Here is a 3,403-nt window from a genome sequence, read left to right as displayed (position 1 = left end):
AGCATGATAACTATGACATGTGCATGCTGATAACTTCAAACATTAACACCCCTGGTTAAAAAAATGACATGATAAAGCTGGTAACTATATCATGAGAACATCGGTAACTACAGCGTGAAAATCACAATAACTTTAACATGTGCAACATGATAATTTGGTCAAAATTTAAAGTGCGGGCCGGGGAGGGGGGTGGTTGAACAACCCCCTTCCCCTTCGTGAAAGTTACAATGACGTTTTGAGTGTACGTTATGTTCTTCGGAGGAAGCCTAATAGCATACAAAAACAGGACAAAAAAACATGAAGTTTTGACATACTACATCCCATGTTTCAAATTACCGCGATGTTTATACAGTTATCAAGTTTCACTTCGTTTAATATCATGCAATTTACACATAAGTTACTAGGGTAAATTTTCCAATAATTTTTTTTCTCATAGGTAAAAAATTAACGCGGTGTTTCCCCGAAAAAAATTACCACGGTGTTTGTACATAAGTTATCAGTTCTTTGGTTTGTGTATTAACGTGTTATTTGCATACAATTTACCAAGGGTATGTTTTTCAACCACCTTTCCGCTTTTGGTCAATGTTACCGTGGTGTTTATACCCAAGTTATCAGATCTGCAGTTCGTATATTATCATGGCACTTACACACAAGTTATCGAGTGTATGTTTTTCAACAACTTTTGCCCTTCGCAAAGAAGTTACCGCGGTGCTTATTCGTATATTACCATGCTATTTTCACATAAGTTACCAAGGGTGTGTTTTTAAACAACTTTTTCCTGTTTGGTCAATGGAACCGCGGTGTTCTATACGTAAATTATCGGGTGTGTGACACATATATTACCGTACTATTTACACATAAATTAGCGAGCATATGCTTTTCAACAAAAAGTTTTCCGAGTCAGAAAGTTATCATCATGTTTTGTATGTAAGTTATCAGTTAACCGGTGCTTATATTACCACGTTATTTACATAAAGATTACCGGTGGCACATTTGTAATACGCCCCTTGGGGTCAAAGTTATTGTGGTGTTTGTATGTATGTTATCAAGTCCGCGGAGCGTAAATTATCATCTTATTTACACATAAGTTAATGTGGTTATGTTTTTCAACCACTTTTTTCCTCAGGTCAAAATTACCATGATGTTTGCGGGTAAAATTATCAGGTCTGTGGGGTATGTTTCTAATAACCTTTTTCCATGATTCAAAATTACCGTGGTGTTTTTGTGCAAGTTATCATGTCTACAGTGCGTATTATTACCGTGCTATTTGCATAGAGTTACCGGGGTTTGTTTTCAATAATAATTTTCTATGTCAAATTTATTATGGTGTTTGTACGTAAAAAATCAGATCAATTGTATATAAATTATCATGATATTTACATAGAAGTTACCGAGGGTATATTTGTACATCAATCTTTCTTCGGTCAAAGTTAACATAATATTTATACATAAGTCGTTTGGTCTTAAAATATAGTACAAATGATGCACCAGTGAAGCTAAAAAACCCACAGAACATGTTTTCTTTAGCCAACATTAAGTTTTCCTAACTAGGCCTCTACCCAGCATTGGGCTCAGCCCAACTCTTTTCTCTCTCTGAAGCTCACCGAGAATGTTGTCTTCAACCTCCAACAAACCAAACCTGTATTGAAAACTGAAAACTGAAAACACAAACACAAAGAACTCCCAATTATCCATCATACTTGTTGATTTAGGCTACAAATCGCGTGGACTTCAACATGAAATTCGTAGATCTCTTCATTGCGAATCCATTTTAGTTGAGCATGCAACTTATTGTTCAAAGATGAAGGAGATCGATGCAAGTGTCCTATCTTGAAGTCGACGCTCGCCGGAGCCTATGGCCGTGGCTAGAAGCTCGGCCAGCAGAACAGCGGGCAGCAGAGGCTGCTATGGCCGAGACGTGTGCAGGACGTGGTCGTCGATGGGCTGCAGGGGAGGCAGGAATCCCGTGGAGATGGTGACGGAGCTCCTGCACCGGTGAGTGTTGGCCATGGAAGGAGCTGCTCGCTGGAGCAGCAGGCTATGGCGGCGACTTGAGGAGGCGCTGGTGCTCGAGGGGTGCAAGGGAATAGGTGGTTCGATCGAAGCTGCTGATGGCCGGTCAATGCATGCTCGCGGCGCCATGCCTGGGCACTCGGGCATAGGAGTCGCGAACGGAGGAGATGTAGATCGAGCGGTTGCCAGATCTGACGGGGCTGGATGCGGTAGATCATTTTGAAATCTGCCACATGGTTGCCAGATACGTAATCTGATCAAATATATATTTATATAAACATATCACTCACAATGATCGTCGACCATGACTAAACAATCAGACCGTTGACGCAACACAACACTAGGGTACATGTACGAGCGAAGTAGAACGAGGCGATAGTATTGAGAAGGCAATTCTCATGGCTTGGCCTCTGGCTTTGGGAAGTGGAACACGGGAACAGTGGGCATCTCGGGCTTTGGTGGAAGCTCCACCTTTGGCATCTCGGGCTTCGGCGGGAGCTCCACCTTGGGCATCTCCGGCTTGGGTGGCAAGTGAACCTCCGGGAACATCGGCAGCTCCACCTTGGGCAGCTCAGGCTTGGGTGGCAAGTGCACCTCAGGGACCGGTGGCAGCTCCACCTTGGGAAGCTCAGGCTTAGATGGCAGGTGCACCTCCGGGACCGGCGGCAACTCCACTTTGGGAAGCTCAGGCTTAGGTGGAAGGTGTACTTCCGGGAACGATGGAAGCTCTACCTTGGGAATCTGTGGCACCTCGGTCTGGTGCTCTTCCTGGGACAGAATGGTCTCCTCAAGGATTCTCGCCGCACTACTCATGGCCACGCATGAGAGAAGAAGCCCAAGGAGGAAGATAGCTGAGTTTTTCGGAGCCATAGTGTTAGACATGTGCAGCACCGGCTATCTCTGGCAGTGCAGTTTGAGTGTGGGAGAGATAGCTGGGGCTGCTGGCTACTTATAGGGTGCAAAAGTCGGCGAGGGGAGAGAGTACAGATTTTGCAACAAGTTTGTTCATCTACTTGTCTGCACTTCTGTCCAATGTATGTGTTTCTGAGTCTATATTTGTTCAAGGTTTGGGAGCGGCAGCACTCTGGTTCTTTGGGCTGCAGTTGTGGACGCAGTGAAGCTGCGTTCAGGGCAGGTACGACCATTCAAAACATCAACAATGTTAGGTCAGCTGTGAAGACGAAACGTTGTCCAAGGGTTCCACAAAACAAGCAATGCAAAAGTCAACAAACATTTTTTGCGGAAGCAAAACCAGCCTGGAGTTTAACAGGCTAACAATTAACTCGGAATATGAATCACAACATTGTTATAATATGTTGGTTTTTCAGAGTTTTGAGAGATAAGGGCGTCTTCAACGATGACACGCAAATTTGCTTCGGCATATCCGGTC

The 3,403-nt window shown here is 43.9% G+C and overlaps 1 protein-coding gene across 1 annotated transcript; it reads right to left on the bottom strand.

Annotated features, from left to right (window-relative positions):
• Window positions 1-2,258: 2,258 nt before the first annotated feature.
• On the bottom strand, window positions 2,259-2,917 carry LOC119367540 (protein PELPK1-like). The gene has a single exon (XM_037633020.1). It carries the CDS (start codon window positions 2,893-2,895, stop codon window positions 2,410-2,412), a length of 486 nt encoding a protein of 161 aa, XP_037488917.1. The 5' UTR covers window positions 2,896-2,917; the 3' UTR covers window positions 2,259-2,409.
• Between the last annotated feature and the right edge of the window lie 486 nt (window positions 2,918-3,403).

The sequence above is a fragment of the Triticum dicoccoides genome, chromosome 2B (assembly GCF_002162155.2).
Source record: "Triticum dicoccoides isolate Atlit2015 ecotype Zavitan chromosome 2B, WEW_v2.0, whole genome shotgun sequence".
Lineage (NCBI taxonomy): Eukaryota > Viridiplantae > Streptophyta > Magnoliopsida > Poales > Poaceae > Triticum > Triticum dicoccoides.
This window is presented reverse-complemented; position numbering and strand designations above follow the sequence as displayed.